At 45.2% G+C, this 21,528-nt stretch overlaps 1 protein-coding gene across 4 annotated transcripts in view; it reads right to left on the bottom strand.

Moving 5' to 3' along the window:
• Window positions 1-200: 200 nt before the first annotated feature.
• The window catches only part of XPNPEP2 (X-prolyl aminopeptidase 2), a 128,566-nt gene continuing 107,238 nt past the window's right edge, over window positions 201-21,528 (bottom strand). For 3 of the 4 annotated variants that reach the window (XM_029607419.1, XM_029607422.1, XM_029607423.1), the window contains 2 exons: window positions 12,814-12,912; window positions 11,297-12,063 (listed from right to left, as the gene is read on the bottom strand). In XM_029607419.1, coding sequence (XP_029463279.1) covers window positions 11,863-12,063; window positions 12,814-12,912 — 300 coding nt within the window. In that variant the 3' untranslated portion in view covers window positions 11,297-11,862. Of the gene's footprint in view, window positions 857-942; window positions 1,034-11,296; window positions 12,064-12,813; window positions 12,913-21,528 lie in introns of those variants that run through there. The other variant, XM_029607420.1, reaches the window with a different exon arrangement.

Raw genomic sequence — 21,528 nt, forward strand, 5'->3', positions numbered from 1 at the left:
CACCCTTTCTCTCCCATCTTCCTTCCTTCCCTCACCTTCCTTCCTTCCCTCTCCCAACTTCCTTCCTTCCCTCCCTCCCTCTCCCATCTTCCTTCCCTCCCTCCCTCTCCCACCTTCCTTCCCTCCCTCCAACACTCGGACAATACATGGGCCCCTTCTACCCTTACCTGAAATGACCACATCGTTTTGGTTAATAAAACTTGTATTGTAAGGCTACAATATAAAATGTTACTATATTTACAATAAACAAAAAGGATGGGAAGGGGTGGTCTAAGGAGCAAAACTATTTACAGAAAACAAAACTCCCGTGAGGTTAGGGAGGCAGGGACCAGAGAGGATGATCACCGACGACGGATCAGATCCCCCAGGACCCGTACAGCTGCGCCAAGCAGCTGTAGAGCCCTGGTGATCCGATCCGTGTTCCGGATCATCCTCTCCTGGAAGGCATTCACAGCCCTCAGTCCCTCTTGGACCCCCCTCCCGAACGCCAGGAATTGGCCATATGTGAGAGGCTCATCCTCGGGGGAACGTGCCCCCCGGGGATGGGCCTCTTCGCTGGTGATGTGAGGGGGGCCGATGAGGCACGAGAGGGCCATGAATGCCTCCCTGGGCCAGCAAAGGCTGGCCCCTGTGTGCCCCCGCGTTCCTAACCCCACGGGCAAAACGGGGAGGTTGCCCTACGGGGGAGGGGGGGGGCTAGGGGAAGGCCCAGGGCGCGCCTCTGCCCGGGGAGGTGGCCGCCGACGGTGACATCTCCTCGCGGGGGGGGGGGGGGGGGGAGGAGAATCCGCCTCCCCCCCTGGAGCAGCTGCAGCTCCTTCTCCTGGAGCTGGGCCTGGCCTGGCCTCGTCAGCGTCTGTGAAACAAAAGGAGATGTCTGAATACACTGTACATTCAAGTTCAGAAGGGGGATAGCACATTCCAGTAGCTTGGGTCACTTACCACCAGGCCCAGCCCGCTGTGCCCACAGCCACTCCAGCCACCTCGACCTATGTAGGAGCAGCCACCGGGCTTTCTTCTTCAGGTCCTCTATCTATTAGAAAGAAAGGAGGGAGAACCATTAGTGTACTCTGATAGTCATAATAGGAACTGGATTCTTGGATGTGGGTGATACAACATTAATGACTGACGACCATGATATTCTTCACTAATCATATACAGGTCAATCCAGTAACGAGCAGTAGGAAGAGCTGCGTTAGTGCCCGGCGCACCCGCGGTTGCCGCACGCACAGTGCAGCTCACCTACCGCTCGATCCTGTATGTAAATAGCTTGCAAATGCAAGCTGCGTCTAAGAAGCGTCCGTGAAGCGTTAGGCCCGCACAACCCGTTTTACTGTATAGAGCGCTATACAGCGCCTATACAGTAACCTGGGTGCGCGGGCCTAACGCTTCACGGACACGCTGGTATCTGTCATTTCAAATGACGGGTACCAGGAAGTGGACGGTTCTCCGACGCTCGGGATTGTCAGCCCTCTCTCCCCTCTTCCCGAAGCAACAAAAGCGAAAAAAATCGAAAAAAAAAAAGTTGCAAGAGAGAGAGGGGAGAGAGGACGGGCAATCCTACGCTCGGGATTGCCAGTCCTCTCTCTCCTCCTCCCGAGGCAAGGCGCGAAAAGCAGCCTTGCTCCGGGAGGAGGGGAGAGAGGATTGACAGTGTAAAGCGGCGAAGCGACTTACTTTTTTTGCAGCCCCCCTCCGGAGACGGACATCGACGAGGATGACCGCGGCTCCCTGCCTCCAGCTGCCCGCGAAGATGGACGCATCACACGGGCGAAAGCGGCCCCTGTGCGTGCAATTGGGCCGCTCATGACGTGACGTCACATGCCGTGACGCCAAACGTCGTGACGTCACGCCTTGAGCGGCCCAATTGCACGCACAGGGGCCGCTTTCGCCTGTGTGATGCGTCCATCTTCGCGAGCAGCTGGAGGCAAGGAGCCGCGGTCATCCTCGTCGATGTCCGTCTCCGGAGGGGGGCTGCAAAAAAAGTAAGTCGCTTCGTCGCTTTACACTGCCAGTCCTCTCTCCCCTCCTCCCGGAGCAAGGCTGCTTTTCGCGCCTTGCCTCGGGAGGAGAGAGAGGACTGGCAATCCCGAGCGTAGGATTGCCTGTCCTCTCTCCCCTCTCTCTCTTGCAACTTTTTTTTTTCGACCTATAACGCGAAAGTCTCCTGTGCTTTAATATTATGCTTTAGCCCTATGACTACCCAGAGCAAGGCTCATAAATGTTTGTCTAACTGCACGAGGTTTCTCTGTTTAATTTATAATGGGGGGGGGGGGGGCGATTGGGATTCCTGAGTAAATCCTTGCTCTGCCTCTAATTTTCATCTTATTTCTGTTATGTTATTATTTTATTTCTTTATTCTTGCTGCCTAGAAAGATTGAGTTGGGACCCAGAATTTGGGTCTCGGTGAAAGGTGCAATAGTCAAGCTAGAAATAGTTGCATCAGTCAATAATCCATTAGTAACCTCGCTTGTGTCCAAAGGGAAGGTGTTTTTGTATTTTGCTTTCTTGCAGTAGTTTTCCCGATGTCTGATCAGTTTTGAGTGGCATAACTTCTGACAAATGTAAAACCCTTGAAATTATTATTTTACGCGATGTGTTTATTCTACTTGCATGTGAATGGAAAGGGGAAAGGGAATGGGAAAATCGCTTTCGTTGCTTCGGGAGGAGGGGGGAGAGGACTGGGGCTGCCCTGGAGACCAGCACCCGTGGACGCGGCCAGGGCAGGTGAGCGGGGGCTGGGGGAAAGTTTGCCGCCTACCCTTACCCCTGCCTCTAACGCAGGGGTAAGGGTAGGCGGTAAGTTAGCAGGTTAAACGCGCGGCAAAACGGCAGGGTAAAAAAGCGATAGTCGGGGCGCGCGTTACTGGATGGTAGGGAATGGGTAATTCGATCGTTTACATGCAATATACATGCCACGTGCGGAAGGGGTTGCCTGGGGATTTAAGGACGCGGTAAATAGGTTAAAGGGGATTGTGGATCGCAGGAAGGGCTAATGCGGCCAGAAAGTGAGTAGAAAGCGGGTTAGGAACGGGGAAATCGCGGACGCACTTTACAATATTGACCTGATAGTTATCAGCATTGACAATTGAGGCAAAACACAACACAATCCAAACCAGTGATAAGTAACAGCATGAAAGAACCTACTTTCTACAGTGCAGTTAAATATGACACTACAATACTCTGGTTCCTCCTGTGAGGCCTAACCTGACATTCACACTCCCACATTCACCCCATCAACTGTAGTACAGTCTACTTACTCCACGGGGGTGGGAGGCCTGCTCGTTAAAGCGGCTCTGCAGATGTGCGCACACTATGCAAAATTACTGGGATCCGCTGTGTGCGCAGGAGCGCGCGCTCCTTTTAAAACCTACCCCAATGTGTAACAACTGCTGTGTTTCTTTTAGCCTACCCTCCAAAGGGAGAAAAGTATATGTATGAGATCACCACGTCTATGTGCACATGTGTGTGTCCACCTCTCTAGCCCTAATAACTTTTGTGTTTAGTGTCCTATCCGCACCAAATTTTCAGGATGTCAGGATGTCCAAGAGGATCTTGATGTGGAATTTACTTTTGGGATCCACCTATATACACTGTGCCGCATGTGCACATCTCAGAAACTAGGTTCCATTAGCACTGTGTGTAATTTTTGAATAATCAGTGTAATAAATGGGAATCAAAAAATAAATAACTTTCCGACTCAGGCATTGACTGGGAAACTGCTCAGAATTTCAGCGTTTCTTCGCTGGCCCTTTTGTTTATTTTCAAATCTTTATTTACCGTAAATCAGATTTGGACAGTATGCTTGGCTGCTATAATCAAGAGAGGGACTCCACATATATGCAATTCAAACTGACCATGTAGAGAAGCAAAATAACTGAAATGCTTAGAGAGTTCTACTAACAGTCATTTAAAAGCTAATAAATGCAAACAGGCAACATGTCCTAGAAATCAGGTTTAATTTCGGGAAAAAAGGCTAAAATGCTTCTTGAAGAAAACAAACTGAGAAATAAATTATTTTATTCTTTGGGTGTATTTCTCATTTTCACTTCCAAACTTTTGTTTTTTAACTTTTGACTATTCAATTGAGGATATGATGGCTTAGGCTATTTTGTCTCAAAGCTTGTCTTTGATACACATCAAAAGGTCTGGGTTACAGAATCATCAAACTGTGCAAATTAATATGGTTCTTAGACCAAATGCATGCAAATTTATCTTAGAATTATTCATTTTGGTTATCCTAAAATCCAGAAAGAGTGCAGTGGGAAGGTTGCAAGAATCGGATTTGAGGACAGAAAGCTTTTCATCTTGATGCCTTCAGCCAAAATCAGACCAGAAATGAGCATCTCCAGAAAGGCATGTGAAACGAGGGGAAGTCCCAGACAAGTTCCTGGTGGGCAGGCAACCAGATCACCCAAACTGCCTTCACAAGTAATGCATATCAGCACCTACACTGGCAGTCTCAGCACAGGCTGAAGAGTGAATGGCACAGAATCTGCGCCTTCTCAAACCCTTTAGAGAGGATCAATGTAAAACATGCACATTGATATGGGGCATAGGTCCCGAAATCCAGTTGCGAACTCCTCCACTCAACAGCTCTGGTTTGGGGGGCTATCTGCCTTGAATATTCATGAGACATGTTTGAACACATTTGCTTTGATGATTAGGCTAATTAGCATAACTCAGTTACAAAAATAAACCAGACCTGTTGGGAGTTTTCGAAGGCTGGATTTGGGGAAAACTTGCATTGTTATTGCCCAGGCTCTACAAGTCTTTGAATAAACGGAGGATTTCACTTGTCAGTGCTGCTTCTCCAACACTTTTTGAGAACCTTACATTTGCAACAAATGCAACTGCACATAAAATACTTTGATTTTGCACATGATATAGGAATGTGAAGTCCTCCACCCAAACCCAAGGTCGATGTATTAAAACCTGTGGTAAAACCCATGCTAATTTTTAATGTGCTTTTAACTTAACGGGTGCAGTAAAAACCCACACTACCACGGGATGCAGTAAGCTAATGGTATGCAAATGAGCTGGAGCAAAAAAAAAAAAAGTGCCCTAATTGAAAAAATCAAGCTAAAAATGTGAGTTAAGCTGAAAATCCACACTAATGTAGTGTTTTAAAAAGTGCTTTAAAACCAGAAGTAGGGAGGTAGGTGGTGGAATTTGGAAGGAGTGTAACTAAAATAGCCTGCATGCAAGACTGGTGCTGTGCATCCCAATTTGGGCACAATCTTGCATGCCTGTCTGTTTGGGCAAAGGGTAAGCTCTCTGGGGTGGGCCCTACAGCTGAGCAGTATACACAATTTGGCACTGTGCATCCTGTCTTGGGCACAAAAGAGTTTGGCTGTAGGTGCCCTCATAAAAGAGCTTATTCTTTCATTTCATGTGGCATGTCTTGCTCAAATGGCCTCGCATGTGAGATTGTGCCCAAGTCAGGATGCACAGCCCCAGTGTAGCATGCAAGGCCACTGTGCCACAGTGCCAGTGCGTAGTATGCAGCTGTAGGTGTCCACCCCAGAGAGCTTACACTTTGATTTTACTTGCCATGCCTTGCCAAAATGGGGCGGGCACCTATAGCTGAACAGTATGCACTGGCACCGTGGCACCATGGCCTTGCATGTGAGACTGGCACTGTGCATCTCAGCTTGGGCACAATCTCACACTTTGGAATGAGGTGGAAAGGAAAGAGGAAGGGAAGAGGGAGTGTGAGTGAGAAGGGAGGGAAGGACAAGGGAAAGGAAGGAGGGTGTGGAAAAAAGGGGAAGGGAAGGGGGAAAGTTTGAGGGGTAGGGGAAGAGTGAGCAAGACTGCATGGGAGGGTGATATCAGTGGTGTATGTGTGTGTGTGGGTGAATGATGTGTGTGTGTGTGTTGGGGGGGGGGGTGTATGGCTGGCGGCAATTGAAATTGTTTTGCCTGGCACAACGCTGGCAATTTAATTTCTGGGTCTGAGTGGTGTAAAAGTTAAACTAACATTTCTGATGGCCGATGTTATTCTATTGCTGTGCCCACGTAGATGGAGTGTATCTGCTTCTACCACACTGGACACAGCAATAGAAAAGTAATTGGCTCAGACCAAGGAAGGAGATACATTTCCAGCATAAACTCTCTGGGGAGGGCACCTACAGCTGAAAAAAGCATAATACTCTGGGACAGGCACTTTCAGCTAAACAGTATGGACTCTGGCACTGTGCATCCCGACTCTGGCATACTATTCAGCTGTAGGTGCCCACGCCCGACAGCTAATGGTTTGCGAAGCTGTAAGTTCTGAAGCTGGGAGCAGCAATGGATAACACTGGCCACCAGTAATGTGAGTTTACTCTGCTGCAGACCCAGGAATTGAATCTCAAGTGTAAGCTCTCAGGGGAGGGCACCAGTCACAGGTTTCCCTGGACAACTGGACAATGTGTGCACAGCACCAAAGTGCATAACGTTCAGCTGTTGGTGCCAACCCTAGAGAGCTTGTGCTTTGCTCAGCTAGTTGTAGGTGCTGAGCTTACACTTTGATTTTACTTTCCATGCCTTGACAAAATGGCCTTGGGTACGAGAATGCGCCCAAAAGATGGGATGTACAGCACCAATCTTGCATGCAATGCCTTTTTTTCAAGGCCTGGCACTGTAAGCTCTTTGTGGCAGGCACTACAGCTGAGCAGTAGGCCAAAGTTGGTATGCGCACTATCAGGTACTATTCAGCTGCAGGTGTCTGCCCCAAGAGCAACGCTGGAAATTAAACTCCTGGCTCCGAGGTGGAGTAAACTCACATCTCTGGTGGTCAAAATTATTCTATTACTGAACCCACTGTGGTGGAAATAGCTAGTCACTATCAAATGAGCACAGCAACAGAACAAAACAGCTCTCAGATAATATGAACCAGGTTTTATTCCTGCTTTGGCCCAGGAGTTAATTTCTAGCATTAAGAAAATGTGCCTGAAGTTGTTTGCCCCTTGCTGCATCTCCCTGCATTACTGGGGAGTAGCTAATGCTTTCTTTTACATGGGATATGCATTCACCCACACTAATTTTAGCACTGAATTTTACTCCTGATTTAGCACACATTTCTTTGGAATTAAAAACTGTATTAAATACCAGGATTAATTTAGCATGGTAAACTGAGAAAAAATGCAGGTTAAAACAGGAGTAAAGAGCTGTGCTAAGGTCAGCGCGCCTTATTAGATTGGCTCCAATAAGAATAAAGTTCCTACACTGGCTGCTGTCATTACAATAATCTAGATATCCCTATAGGATCAATGCTGTCTCTGTTTTCCACCCCGTGGGAGTCTCTGCTGTGACGCCTATCGTGGGTGTCCTGCATATGTATAGTATGTGCTTGAATCAGCAGACTCTGAGAGGTTATCTGATTGGAAGCCTCAGACGACATTTCCATTCTTCCAATATTTTATTTTTCTTTCCAGCATGTCATCATTCTCTTCCTATCAGAGATCTCCTTCTCTGATATGGAGGCACTTTATACAACTTGACTGCCTAGTCTGTTTGTTTGCTTTGAGGGCTCATGATGGGGTGGAGAGGACTCATATATTTTTATACTACCTTTAGATTCTCTTTTCCTGATTGTGTAAAGTCAGCATTGCCCTGCAGATCACTGAAAAGTAATAGTGAGTAACTTTCAAGGGTGATTTTGTGAGAGGCTATGCTGCTGGCAATGGGTTTTGGTGCAAAACCTGCCCATCTTATCACTTTGTGTGAACCAGTCTTAGCAGTGAATGTCAACGATCACTTTTGCCACTAAGAAAATAGTAGAAACTGGCTCAGATATACAAGGATCCTCACAGAGTTGTGATGCCAATATTTTACCTTGAGGCTCTCACCAGCTTTGCTTGACTAAGCGAGATGCTCTTTGTTTTCCTAAAATATAATCACTGGCTGCTCGGTTGGTTTAGAACAAGTCACATGAGCATGTATGAAGTTAGACCGCAATACACCACCTCTGCTCACTCACCACTATCATGCTCCAACAAGCCATGTGAACAATCTGACTAAACTGTAAGAGTCCAATATTCAAAACGCCTAACTACGGATAACTTATCTGGCTAAAGTTAGCCAGATAGCTATCAGAGATAAATGTTCCTCTGAATATCCCTGCATACAGTTATACAGCTAAACCCCCCCTGGATAATTCTGAAACCTAACTGGCTAGATTTGAATATTACTGGATAGGTTTCAAAGGTCTCCAAGAACATTTTCTTGGATAACTTTGCTCTTAATTGGCTGTATATTCAAATAATATAGCCAGTCAAGGGTTGATGCTGTGTTAAAAAAAAACCTACCTAACCCAAAGGCCGCAGTGCAGGCCTCCCGATCCTACCATCACCCCATCCCAGTTAAATGAACAATGCCCCTGGCGGTCAACCATTCCTCCCCCCCCCAAAAAAAAAAAACAGATTTTAAAGGTAGCAGGTGAAAACTGGCCCTCCCTTCCCCCTTGAAATCACAGAATTGATCAAAGCATTAAGGAGGAATGCCCACCCTTCAACCAGGAACCTCCCTGCCATCAGCACCCCACAAACCCCCCCCCCGACCTGGAACCCCCTACCCTGTTCCTGGGGCCGGGAGCTGGGAACAGGCGTCCAGCGTTACTATGACAGCCACCCTGGTTGTGTAAGCTAAGAGTGTGCCGCTGTGAGAGCGATGCTCCGATAGCCACGCTGATAGCTTATGTGACCAGCGTGGCTATCAGAACCAGGAACTGGGGCACGTCTTCCCAGCTCCCAGTCACAGAAACAGATTTGGAGATGGGGGGGGTCCCCAAATATGACAGGAGGGCTTACGGTGGGCTTCCCACCTTGACCTTTTGCTCAATTCTACAATTTTGTGGGGTGGGGGAGGAGAGCACTAGTTTTTGGGCCTGTAGGCTCACTACCTCTAAATATTTTTGGGAGGGCTTTGAGGGGAGGAAGGATTGAATGACAAGGGCAATATTAATTTTACTGGGGCGAGGGGAAGGAATTGAGTCAGGAGGCCCACACTGCAGCCTTTGGGGGGTTTTTTTTTTGCACAGCATTGACTCTCAACTGGTTGTATCTTTTGAATGTAGCTCGTTAAAGGCAAAGTTATCTGGGAACACACGTTCCCAGGTAACTTTAACCCTCCTTTTGCTGATGGCTATAGTTAGCCAAATAAGTTATTCAGCTAACTCCAAATAATTCCAAATGTAGGAGTTAGCCAGATAATTTACTTTGCTGTCTTGACAATGCTTCTTACTTATTCGTCTAGATTTTAGCCAATGACTTATCCGGTTCAAATTTAGCCAGGGAAGAGTTAAATGGTTTTGAATTTTGGCCTCTAAAATGTTTTATTGCAAAAATAGTAGAAATGTCTTTTTCTAACCGTGGCTAGGGAGCATATCACGCTAACAAAATGACACCTTCCTCCAGGGAATGACGGATCTTCCATTCCCAGGTGCGTGAAGGTCCGCCCTCACTTCTTGGGTGTCTGATTGCATACGTTTAACCATTATACATTGTACTGAAAGGGGTGGGGTATCTAAGATTGTTAACACAAATCAGTTCTACAGCATCTTGCCCAACACCAAGTGAATGCTAATCCCCTGTGAACCATGGGTCACCTCTTTTTGCAGCCATTCACAAGGGTTTGATGTGTCATTTCTGAGCGTGTGTTTTTGTAACTGTATAAGAGTATTCTGGGCTATGTTTGTATGGGAGGTATAATAAGAGTGTGTAAGACTGTGTATCTCTAAAGAGACGTTTCCGATGTGTGCATTTGTATGCCTTCGGTCATAATAGGGTGTGCTTGTGGCATAAGAGTGTGAGTATGTGTGCATGTACAGAAAGATACATGTGAGTCTGGTGACATAATCAAGCATGCGTGTAGATGTACAATTGTGTGTGTGTCCAGAAGAGTAGGTGTGGGGTGTTTAATTCTGTGTGTGTATTAGAGCATGTGTGTTCACAATGGGCCAGATTTTAAAAAGCATTTACATGCGTAAATCTGGGTTTTACGCATGTAAATGCACTTTACTCGAGTAAGTGGGCTTTTGAAAATTGCTACAATATATGCCATTGAATCGTCCATAGGATTTATTCGCATAAGTGCACTTTACGTGAGTAAATGGCTTTTGAAAATTGCTACAATAGTAGTTACATTTATGCGCGTAACTCCTTTGAAAATTACCCCCTATATGTCTGCGTTTATAGTGAGTGTGCAGGTGTGTATGTTTACCCTGCCGACATACAATAGGGTATGCTACCAAACTCGGCGAAAAGCTTTCTGTAGGTACTTTGACTAGCTGGGAGGTATTATTATTTACTGCATATGTGCATCAATATGAGGAGTTTGATGTTTTCTTAAGTCTGAGACACAGTGGCTCCTCTAGATACCCTGAAAAGTACTCATCTCTGATTGCTTTTGGTGTTATGTATGTTTTCCCATTTTTTTTTTAAAATGGGTGAAAGTTGGTGTCTTTTGAAATGTATTTACATACTAGTATAAGAAAGGGGGAAGTATTTTGTCTGACTAGGAGGTTCCACCCACCCTATTTCCTGTTTTTCTTATATAGATTGTTTTGTGAGAAAAAGATTACATTCTTACAGCTTCACCCAATTATATAAATTGATCTTTGTGTTCAGTTACCCAACATTTTTTTTCCCATCTTTGAGGCTATAAATCTTTTCCCCAGTTCTTTCCAAATGCTTATTTATCTTGTCTGTCTGTCTTGACTAGATTGTAAATTCCACAAAACAGGGGGCGTCTCTTATATGTGTCTGGGTGCCAATGTACTGTAAGGATGCGTGTGCATGCATTCAGGCAGTAGACAGTGCATGCACACGTGGCAAAGTGTATATATGTGTTTACCTTTCACTTTGTGCTTCATAGAATTATTCTCAGCAATCAAAGGTTAAGGAGTACATTTACAATGAGCTGTCTTGCCTAACTACAAAGTTACAGGAGTACTTGTAAGCCCACGCAGAACAAGGAGATTTTCAAACACAAGGTAGTTCTACGCACTGAGTTTGAAGATCAGGTTGCTATGTGGTTACAGCTAAGTGTGCACATTCAGGGGAAGTAAAAAGAAAATATAAAGTTAGGCGGGGCAGCAGCAGCATGCAGTCTATGTGCAGGCCATTTGAAAATGCAAGATCCGTGTACAGATCTAATGCACACCCCCCAGGGATGCCTGTCTTTCACGTGGACAGGTCTGTATGCATTATGAAATTACGTGCACACTTTCAGATGGCTGAAAATCCACTTACCCACATATGGCTGACTTATCAAGGTGAACGCTATTTGTACCCGCGTACAAGGCAACTAGTGGCTTCATTCACTCAGCTTTTATTTTCATTTAGACATCAAATGGCAATAAAACCTTCATGAATCTTTCAGAATTGACCCCTATGAGCAGGGTTGACCTTAGAAGGGTGTGGGGCCCAGGGCTAATCCACAACAGCGGGGCTTTGGAAGACTGAAATGAGAGTGTTGGGGTGAGCCCTACCGTGGTAAAGTGGGGCCTCTCACCCAGGGTGGTTAGCTCTGTTCACCCCCCTCTAAGGAAGTTCCTGCCTACGAGTGTTATTAGAGGGTATTTAATTGCTATAACAGAAAAGTAAATGTGCACTAGTCATATTTTATGACAGACACATGGAGCATACAGTATGCATTGTATAAGGTAAGAGGAAGAATAATCTTTGCTGTGTCATTGTGTGTACAGAAGAGATAAGTGACAGGTTTTCTGTTGATTGGGGGCTGTGGTGTTGCTAACGGTGTAGGACCACTGTCATGGGACTATGTCTCAGGGATGAAAAAGGGTCTTATAAAATATTTCTGCCTGCTGAACTAAGCCCATTTTCTGTGCCTTTTTTGGGGGGGTTAAGCCATCTGTCAGACCGACGCCCTTTGTAGAAACATGTTTGCCAGTAAGGTGAAAGTCAACGTGCCCATGGACACTGTTGCAAGAGTCCCCTGTGAGAATGGCTCCGTGTTCCGCATCAGCCACGTGTGCTCCTCCCCCAGATTCTGGTTCTGGAGTTCCGGCCCAACCACCTTTCGGATGGTCTTATAGTATTCGTTCAGGTAATCAATCTGAAAAGAGAGACAGAAAATATTGGGCTGCCACCATATATCAAATAAATTGTGCTATGCAGTGTATATTCTGCCTGTGCAGAATATGTACTGTATATATGTTTCTTATTATGCTGCCACTGTATGTCATTTTGTGTTATTGCATAGCTTAGATTTCCTGCATGTTGCAGAGCTCTTTTTCTTCCGGTCGGTCATTATTTGACTGCTTCGGGGCTCCTTATTCAATCTTTCCTGTTTTTGCTTTGTCTCCTATCTGTGGTCAATTGCCTGCTCTTGCCCCACAGCATGCCTGGGACTGTTCATTTCCTGTAGAGACTCATGTACAGGGGGCTCCTGGCAAGCTAGCAGCTCTCCGAGTCTCCTTCTACAGGATCCTTAAAGCATCGCTTTTTTTTTTTTTACCTGTTTAATCCTATCCCGCTACTACTCACTAGTCCCTACAGCTTCTAGCTCAGTTTCAGAAACTTAACGGCTGAACTAGGCTTTGCTGGCTATGCGGGGCTATCCTTGAACCCTTGACATCCACAGTGAGTTTGAACTGTTAAGCTTTCTAATAAATGTTATTTAAATTTTCAAGAACTGAATTCTCTGGTATTTGAAGCTGAGAAAGGAAAAATGTTTAACTGACTGCATAGGCACTCAAGCTAAGGGAAGGAGAGCTGAGGGCAGTACAGTATACATAGTGAGATTATCTCGGCATTTATTCCCCTTTCAGCATCATCTGCAAAGTGGAATCCCAGGTGCACTCACCTGTGTGGTAGACATGATGCTGGTGTCAATGAGCTTCTGGTCATAGGGCACCAGGGTGACTGCCTGAAAGGTGAGGTAAGGCATGCCTCCAAACATGTGCTGTGGAACAAGTACAGGAAGAAGGCATGAGAGGGAGCCCATAGTAAGAAAGAAAGCAAAGTCGCTTACCTGTAAACAGGTATTCTCCATAGTCAGCAGGATATATCAGCCACACAAGTGGGTGACATTATCTGACAATGTTGAGATGGAAAAGCTCTCCAGAGCTTGGGAAAATTGAGGTGGTCTTTCTGAGCATGTGTGGGCGTTCCTGCACAGTCGCCGCTGCATGAGTCTCCCTGGTCCTTGTAGCAAGCTAACCTTCAACTTTAAAGGGGAGGTGGCTGGGATTGTGTGGCTGTTTTGTCCTGCTGTCTATGGAAATACCTGTTGCAATTAAGCAACTTTGCCTTCTCTGTGGTCAAGCAGAACAGTAACCAGTGACACGTGGGGACTCCCAAGCTGTGGGTTGCATGCAAGAATTCATGGTCTTCTATCAGCAGCAGAGCACACAATCTGAGTTTTGATAGAGGTTGGGGGGAGAGTTGAAGGAATTAATGAAATAAGCTTTTGAGATGGGAAAAGTTTTCCATTTTCTAGATGACACTAAAATTTGCAACATAATGGCCACCCCTGAAAGAAGAAACAGAATGAACAGTGATCTAAGAAAGCTTGAGAAGTGGTCTAATACTTGGCAGTTAAGATTCAATGTCAAAAAGTGCATAGTCATGCACTTGGGGTGCAGAAATCAGTGGGAGCAGTTTGCAGTAGGTGGTGAAGAGGTGACCAGGAGAGGGGCCTGGGTGTGATGGTATCAAATTATCTCAAGGTTGCAAAACAATGTGATAAGGTGGTGTCCAGAGCCAGGAGGATGCATAGGGAGAGGCATAACCAGTAGAAAAGTAGCCCGCCTCCAATGCACTGGTATCGGAGGCGGGCTACTTTTCCATGGGCCACCCTGTACTTGCTTACAGGTCATTGATGAGGCCTCACATTTCTGGAGGCCGATCTCAGAAAGGCTATAGAGAGGCTAGAGAAGGTCCAGAGAATGGCCACCAAAATAGTAAGGGTTGTACCAAAAGCCCTATGAGATGAGAATGAAGGACCTTACATAAATATCCATCTAATCTGTCTATCTGTCTATATACTTGCCCCAGAAGAGAGGTGAGAGATAGAGGATATGATACAGACATTTAAATACTTGAAAGGTATTTAATGCAGAAGAAGCTAAGTTTTTTCAATGGAAAGGAAGCTGTAGAACCAGAGGTCACAAGATGTCTGGCATGCCCTCCTGGAGGAGAGAATGGAGACAAAAACAGCAGTAACAGACTTCAAAAAAGCATGGGGTAAACATAGATGATCTCTAGAAGTAAAAGAATGATAATGAAGGCCTGGGCAACCTTCACTGACAGTTGCAGCCCAGGGCAGTGGTGCTATGTCTACATTTTGCTTCCTGGAAGGCATAGAAGAACCTGCATAGAGAAGCAGTTGCAACCCTGAAGGACGCATGGCAGAAGTGGGAGTTGGGTTCCATTGTGGGAATTTGATTTCCTTTAGGTAGATGTGCATACAGTTGCTGCTGGGCAGACGGGATAGGCCATTTTGATCTTTATCTGCCATCATTTACAATGAGAACTGTTTGGCCCAAACTGCTTTTTTCTAGGCCGAAAACTGCCTGAATCGTTACACTAGAAAAACCATTGAAAAAGCTTTCATATCGTGCTGACTCTGTCTAAATACAATTTAAGCGACTGTTGCTGGTCTAGTTAAAAATGCAGCTTGCACATAACTAAATGTAGGAATCGGGTGGAACTATTATTTTGAGTTTCATATTCTTTGGGAAGCCCCTGATGCAGCCCCGCTATAGGGCAAAACTCAGCCTGAGTCGGGCATCACCTTCGGGCATCATGTGCATATTTTAACTTTGTCACCTTTGGATTAATTATTGAATAAAAGAGTCCCTACACCTAAGGAGATCGGTCTGTTTCCATTGTGTGTGCCTCCTGGCTTTATTTGACCATCTACTGACTGGGCTGAAGGAAATGAATAGTTGTGACTTTATGTAAAACTTGTTTTCTTCAAACAGAACAATACGGTTATGGTTTCTTTATTTATAAACCACTTAAAAATCCTAAGCGGCTCACATAAAGGACAGTCATAGTAAAAGAATAGAGCATACAAAGCTAAAATAATCTAAAACAGCACATCACGCCATATCAAAGAACCTTAAAACTGCTCATGTAAAAAACATTCATAGTAAAAATAACATTCTTAAGATGACACATCAGAACAATAAAATGAAATAAAATGTGTTAAGAATAAATCAGAAAAAACAGGAGCCGTTATTTTAAATACACTTCTTGAAATCGGAAGGTTTTAAGTGAGTTTTAAATATTTGTAAGCATGAAATAAACTTTAATGCTTCTGGTAACTGATTCCATACAGAGAGTGCTGCGACTGAAAAGGCACAGGTCCGAGTGACCTTCAAATGAGTCTGATGAATGCTTGGTATTTCCAGCTGTGCCTTCTGAGAAGAGCGTAAAACTCTATTAGGATCAAAACTGGTGCCGGGTTCTGAGAAAACAGTTTAAGTACTGATGCTGCAATTTTATATTTCATTCTTGCATGCACAGGGAGCCAGTAAAGCTTTTCTGTAGTCTACGGTGTGAAAATTCTGTTTGTCTTTATTGGCATTTGGTCTTAGGGAAAATGTCGGCAATACAATGGATTGATTTCAATGAAATTTCAAGACTGTTTGATAGAAATTTAGGATGAGTTTTCAAAACTATTCTGTTATAGAAAATATGGGTAGGAGAGAGTATGAGATTAGTGCTTGCAACTCATTCTATGGGCAGAAGCTACAGCTATCAAAACCAAAACCTTCCAAGAACGGAATTTTAATTCTGCTGTTGCTAGAGGCTCAAATGGTGACTTCATGAGCTAAGCAAGAACTGTATACATAGATCCCAAGAAGTAGGAGAATCTTCAACAAGAGGTTTTAGTTGGTTTAGGCCTTTTACAAATCTGGAAGCTGTAGGATGCTGGAAGATATGAATTTCACCTAAATTCTGTTGGTATGCTCCTATAGCACTATGATGAACTGTTCTGATTGAAATGTGAACACCAGATAGAAAATCTTTCCATTTAAAGTTGTAAGATCTTCTGTTAGAACATTTTTTTGAAGCCAGAAGAACCTTACTCAGTTTAGCAGGCAACTGCAAAGAAGAAACTTATTAACTTACATTCATGCAGTCAGAGCTAGGGATTGAAAGTTGGAATGAAGAAGATTCTCGTTGCACTGAGCGATTAGGGATGGGAATATTTCTCATTTTAATGGTAGGTGTTGAAGTCATAGAAACCAAATTTGATGTGGCCAGAAAAGGGCTATCAAAATCATTAGATCTTTTTTTCTTAACTTTTGAATTGTTTAGGCTATAACTGGAATTGAAGGAATGCACAGAGAAGACCTTGATTCAATGGGATTGAAAAGGAATCCATCGCTAACACATAGAGGTAGATTTTAAAAACATACGCGCGCGCGAACAAAAGTACACCAGATTTTATAAGATACGCGCGTAGCCACGTGTATCTTATAAAATCCGGGGTCGGCGCGCGCAAGGCTGTGCAAAATCGGCAGCCTGCCTCCGTTCCCTCCGAGGGCCGTTCCGAAATTGGAGCGGCCTCGGAGGGAACTTTCCTTCCGTGTCTCCCCACCTTCCCCTCCCTTCCCCTATCTACCCTACCCCCCAGCCCTACCTAAATCCCCCCCCCCCCTTACCTTTGTTGGGCAAGTTACGCCTGCTTGAAGCAGGCGTAACTTGCGCGCGCCGCCCCGGCATCCCCCGGCACAGGCCGCAGTGCCGGGGGACTCGGGACCGCCCTCCCGGCCTGCCCCCGAACCGTCACCACGCCCCCGGACCCACCCCTGACCGCCCCCCACCCCAGACACGCCCCCTCCCGCCCCTTTAACGAAGCCCCGGGACTTGCGCGCGCCGGCACAGGGATTTTAAAATCTATCCCTCAGTAACATAGTATCAAAGTACTGACAGCAGAAAAAGACCACATGGTCCATCCAGCCTGCCCAGCAAGTTTCTTATAGTAGTAACTGCTGCTCTGTGCAGCTTACCCCCAAGCCTTGTATATTAACAAAGCAACATTTTTACTGGGTAATGAGCCTTCTTGAAAATTCAGACAGTGCTGCTTGAAGTGCTTTGCTTTTGAACTTGGCCATAAAAGCAGCCCTGTGCTTTTCCCCTTATGTTTGTCTATTAATACCCAGACCATCAAAGTTGGGGCCTGTGTCCTCTAAATCCAATTTTCCTTTTCCCCTCATGCTATCAAAGTGGAGAGCGATGTCAAAGCGGACAACAGTTGTGTCAAAAGCATCAAAACTTATTGGTTAAGGGTAGTAATCCCTATGCATATTGTAACCGCCACTGAGCAGGTTACCCCCATGCACCCTTTCTTCATTTCCATCCTTTAGCTTTTAGGGATCCAGTGTTTATCCCATGCCCCTTTGAAATCTTTGACTGTTTTTGTCTTCACCATCTCCCCCGGAAGGGCATTCCAGGCATTCACTACCCTTTCCATGAAGAAATATTTCCTGACATTCGTTCTGAGTCGTCGCTCCTGGAGTTTCATTTTGTGACCCCTAGTTCTTCTGTTTCCTCTCCAATGGAAAAGGTTTGAAGTACATGAATCATTAAAACCTTTCACGTATTTGAAGTCTGTATCATATCTCCATTCTTCCAAAGTGTACATATGCAGATCCTTCAGCCTCTCCTAATAAGTCTTCCGATACAGACCTCTTCTCACCATTGGCTGGCCCCTGTTACATGGTAGGAGCAATGGATGGCCCACGCCATTTTTTATGATGGCGTCGGCCATCCATTGCTCCTACCATGTGATGGGGCTGGCCAATGGCATGGATAGCCCCTGTCACATGGTAAGGACAAAGGGCCATTGGCGCCATTTTGTTTACTGGCAGCCGAAGGCTCAAGAATGGGAGATTGCTCTCGGGACCACTGCTGGACCACCAGGTACTTTAAAAAAGTTTTTCTTTGGGGGGGGGTCAGGAGGGTGGGGATTCGAAATAATTAAATTTAAAGGGTCGGAATGTGGTGGGTTTTTTTGGCACGAGACAGCCGACAAAAAACGCTAAGAACCGTGGGAACGAAGATTTCCCGCTGTTTTTCCCCGAACCCGATACCAGAAACGAGTCCGGTACCAATTCACATCCCTACTGGTTACTCCTCTCTCTATTAGCCCAGCATTCTTCTAATTTTAGCTATCAACTTGTCACATTGCTTCACCGACTTCAGTTCGCCAGACACTATCACCCCAAGGTCCCTCTCCCAGTCCATGCCCATTAGTCTTTCACCATATATCACATACAGTTCTTTTGAATTACTGCACTCCAGATGCATGTCTCTGTACTTCTTGGCATTGAATCCCAGCTGCCAAATCCTCAACCAGCATTCAAGCTTTCTTAAATCACTTTTCATTTTCTTTACTCCTTAAGGCATGTTCACTTTATTGCAGATCTTAGTATCATCCGCAAATAGACAAACTTTACCTTCTATCCCTTCCGCAATGTTGCTCACAAAGTGTTGTGTTCATGCCTATTCTCCTCCTCACTCCACCCTCTCTACCTTTGTGGCGACTCCCTTCGGCTCAGACTGACAGATGCTGCCGCGGCTTCTCCCCACCTCTTGGTCCCGGTATCCCCAGGCTGGCTTGACGCTACGGATCCGCCATGTTCCTGATGACATAAGGGCGCGCACGCGCACTCCAGACTTTGTACCAGCAAGGGTGCAAACCTCGGGGGAGTCCCCCCATAGTGATGTCATCCATTTTCAATTTAAAAGGTCTTTGTTTGCTAACTACAGACGAGTTAGCAAGGAACTCCAACGGGACTTGTTTCGGCAGTCCACGCTACTTGCAACAACTATCCAAGTCAGCAAGGGGAAATCTTTCTCCACTGCTTGGCCTTTTCAAACTTACCAGGAGTACCCGCTCCTCTGGGGCTCTGTTCTCTTTCTTCTTGATTTCAGATTGCTGGACGGGATCCGGTACTCGCCCCTCGAGGGCCTACGTTCCTGAATACTTAGAAGACTCCTATTGCCTGGAGGCGATCGCAGACATGAACACAGTGAGTCCTATTACAAACAGGAACTGGTACTCACTCCACGAGGGCCCATGTTCCTAATCTCTAAGACTCCCTTCAGTCTAAGACGTTATCGCAGGTACGGAGATCATGAGTTACCATTACAGACTGCAGATAGGAACCGATACTCGCTCCTCGAGGCCCTATGTTCCTAAATCTCTCCTAGCCTCTCTTCTATTCCAGAAGCCAGCCCATACACAGTTATTGTGAGTTCTATTTCAGACTGCTTATAGGAACCATTACTCATCTGCGGCTCCTGTTTCTGAATACTGAAGACTCTCTGTTGCATAAGAAGAAATTACAGATATCTACAATTGTGAGTGTATCATCTACCACTGGTTATGTCCAGCATACCCTATCTACTCACTACCTATAGTCTCTCCTTACAGCTCATCAACTCAGAGATCGTAGTTCCAGTATCTGAGGGACTTCAGCCCTGCCGGGCACATCAGCTCACTACTGCCACCTCTGGTGGTTCTACTTCCAGTCTAATAAAGAACTATCTGTGTTTGTCTCAATACTCCAGCCTAGCCGGTGGTCCCTTTCAGGATCTCCACTTGAGGGCGCTGTCATCTGCCATCAGCCCAGGGATTCACTATTTCTACTAAGTGTTACTCCTTACACTAAGAGAGCGGTATTATCATCTGCCACTCTGTGGGAGCCAACCCACATCAGACCATTACTCCTCTCTCTGCGGAAGCTGATCCATATCAGATAGCTATCTCCCCATGGGGATCATACAGGTTGCTGGCTCATCTTTCTACAGGAACAAAGCATAACAGTTGCTACTCCTTCCCTCTGGGGGAGCAGAGCACTAACAGATTGCTAACTCCGCAGCCTAATTCATAACAGATTGCTAACTCTGCCCCCTTGGAGGGGTGATCATTAACAGATTGCTAACTCCGCCCTCCTGGCGGGATGAGCGCTAACACAAAGATATTGAACAGAACTGGTCCCAAAACTGATCCGTGTGTCACTCCACTTAACACTGTTTTTTTCCTCAGAGTAGGTTCCATGTACCATTCCATGTTGTCTCCTGTCCGTCGACCTGTTTGCAATCCACACTACTACCTTGGCACCCACTCCAAAGCTTCTCATTTTGTTCACAAGTCTCCTATGTAGGACCATATCAAAGGCTTTATTAAAATCTAAGTAAATGACATTGAACGCTCTTCCTTGATCCAATTCTCTAGTCACCCAATCAAAGAAATCAATCAGATTTGTCTGACAAGATCTTCCACTGGTGACTCCATGGTGCTTCAGGTCGAACAACCCACTGACGTGTAGATAGATCACTATCCTTTCCTAGACTGTCCTTTGATGGTCTTTTAGAGCAGTAAGTAGGGACATTGTTGTTGAATGGCACTGCAAAGAGTGGCCCAAAGTTGAAACAGTTCTTTTGCTTCCTGATGGTCCAATGACCATTTGTGCGGTTGCAGATATGTCTTAGTATGTCTGCTATCTGATTTTTGCTTCCAGGGAGATACACAGTTATCGGGTACATTCTTTGGGAAAATGCCCATTTCCATATCTTGTATACCTGTTGACAGAGGTTGAAAGAACCTGCTTCTCCTTGCCTATTGATAAACATATTCTTACTCAGTTGTCTGTTTGGATCAATACCACTTTCCCTTTTAGCCAAGGACTGAATAGTTTAGAGAACTGAAGACTGCGCAGATCTCTAAGTGATTTATGTGGAATAATATTTCCTGTGGAGACCAGGTTTCTTGAGTGTAGATAGATCACTATCCTTTCCTAGACTGTCCTTTGATGGTCTATTCTAATGATCTCCCCATCACTGATTAGAGGCATCTATAGTTATTGTAATTTATTGTAATTTGAAATTGAATTAGTGGAAAGACTGACCTCTGAAAATATTTGAAGGTTCCAGCCACCATGCCAGAGATTGGAAGACAATGTTGGATATATTCACCCTGTGGGAAAGTGGTTGTAGGTGTTGGTTCCATTAAGATTTTAGATGCCACTGTGACTATATTGAGACATGCAAAAGATATAACATGGACTGTGGCTGCCATGTGTCTCAACATTTTCATGAAGTAGCAGGCAGAAACCTGTTTCTGATGTGATAGGGTTAGAATTGGCCAGTTTGCTTTCTTCTGAGGGAAAAATGCCTTTCCTTGTATGTTATGAGGCGGGTCCTTATGAAGTCTATGATATGAATCAGCTCCACATTGGATTTTGGGAAATTGATAATGAATCCTATTTACCACTTTACATATGTTCCTTAGTTTATTCCCTGTTACAGTTTAGCCTGTTTATGAACATCCCCAAAACGTTTTCCTGTTAACTTGTTTTAATGTATTTCACCCATGAGGTGATTGTTTAGTTCCATGTAAACCGGTGCGATATGTATTGTATACAGGATCACCGGTATATAAGAAACTAAAAATAAATAAAATAAATAAATTCATCATATAAAGTGTGGAGGAATGATCTTCCTGAAGAGTATGGCTGGATATGAGCCAATTGTCCAAATTATGGAAAAAAAATAC

Source organism: Rhinatrema bivittatum, chromosome 6, assembly GCF_901001135.1.
Source record: "Rhinatrema bivittatum chromosome 6, aRhiBiv1.1, whole genome shotgun sequence".
Taxonomy (NCBI): domain Eukaryota; kingdom Metazoa; phylum Chordata; class Amphibia; order Gymnophiona; family Rhinatrematidae; genus Rhinatrema; species Rhinatrema bivittatum.